Raw genomic sequence first — 994 nt, 5'->3', positions numbered from 1 at the left:
GGGAACGAAGCAGCTCGTCAGAGGAGTGGTCGGAGGGATCGCCTGACCGAGATCGCCGCATGCCGCCGCCGCGGGAAGGGAGGTCGGCTGGGCGAAGGGAGCGATCCCCGTCTCCCGCAGGACGAAGAGCAGAGCGGAGGCCCTACCGGGAGGAATACTCGCGCAGCGAGGAAGGACGGAAGGGCTCCGGAAGAAAGGATGTCGCTGCCGTAGACCGGGAGGACAACAGGAGTGCAGCCTACCCGACTGGAAGGGATTCCAGGAAGGAAAGCGGGAAGGCGGCCACAAGGACCCGGGCCCCTACTCCCGCCGCACCGAGGCGAAGGGGGGAGGAGGAGGAGCCGAGCCGACCCGTGAGAGGGCGGCAAGACGGCCAACCATCCCCAGGGCCCCGGGAAGACCGTGGAGAGGTATCCGGACTAACCTGCTGGAACTGCGGGAAGATCGGGCATCGCCACGGAGATTGCACCGCCCCGAGGAGACGGTTTTGTTTCAGATGTGGACTCCCGAGAGTGTGGGTGGAATCCTGCACCCGGTGTAACCGTGACGGGGCGGGAAACGACAGACGGAGGGCGCAGTAGGAGCATGCGGCCCTTCGAGAACCGTGGCGGGAACTATGGGAGTTCCGCACGGAGTGCTCCAGTTGGACATACGAGGGCCCCTCCGAGTGCAACGGGAAGACACCCGGCATTTCGTGAGGGCTATCCTCAACGGAGGAGGGCTGTGGGCCCTAATCGACACGGGATCAGCACGCTCGTACTTCGGAGGACCGCTGGCACGGGCTTTTTCAGGATGGAAAGGATTTCCCAAAGGCCTGATGGGCGGGGAGGTGACCGTAGCCAACGGAGAGTCCCTCCAGGTGACGTTCGCGCTGAGGATGCCAGTCACCTTCGACGGAGTGGTCGGAAAAGTGCCGTTCAGGATAGTCACGGGACTGACACATGAGTGTATCCTAGGGATGGATTTTCTGCGGGAGTTTGGAGTACGAATCAAC

General features: G+C 63.4%; 1 protein-coding gene across 1 annotated transcript; it reads left to right on the top strand.

Annotated features, from left to right (window-relative positions):
* On the top strand, positions 1–609 carry LOC107271398 (the record flags this gene model as incomplete). Its single annotated transcript, XM_015747356.2, is given in 1 exon segment — positions 1–609. A coding segment is annotated over 1 exon segment (581 nt), but the record flags the coding sequence as incomplete, so codon positions are not given.
* Positions 610–994: the final 385 nt, after the last annotated feature.

Source organism: Cephus cinctus, unplaced genomic scaffold (genome assembly GCF_000341935.2).
Source record: "Cephus cinctus unplaced genomic scaffold, Ccin1 Ccin1_scaffold0942, whole genome shotgun sequence".
Classification (NCBI taxonomy): domain Eukaryota; kingdom Metazoa; phylum Arthropoda; class Insecta; order Hymenoptera; family Cephidae; genus Cephus; species Cephus cinctus.
The sequence above is the reverse complement of the archived record's forward strand: the minus strand, read 5'-3'. Positions and strand labels throughout refer to the sequence as shown.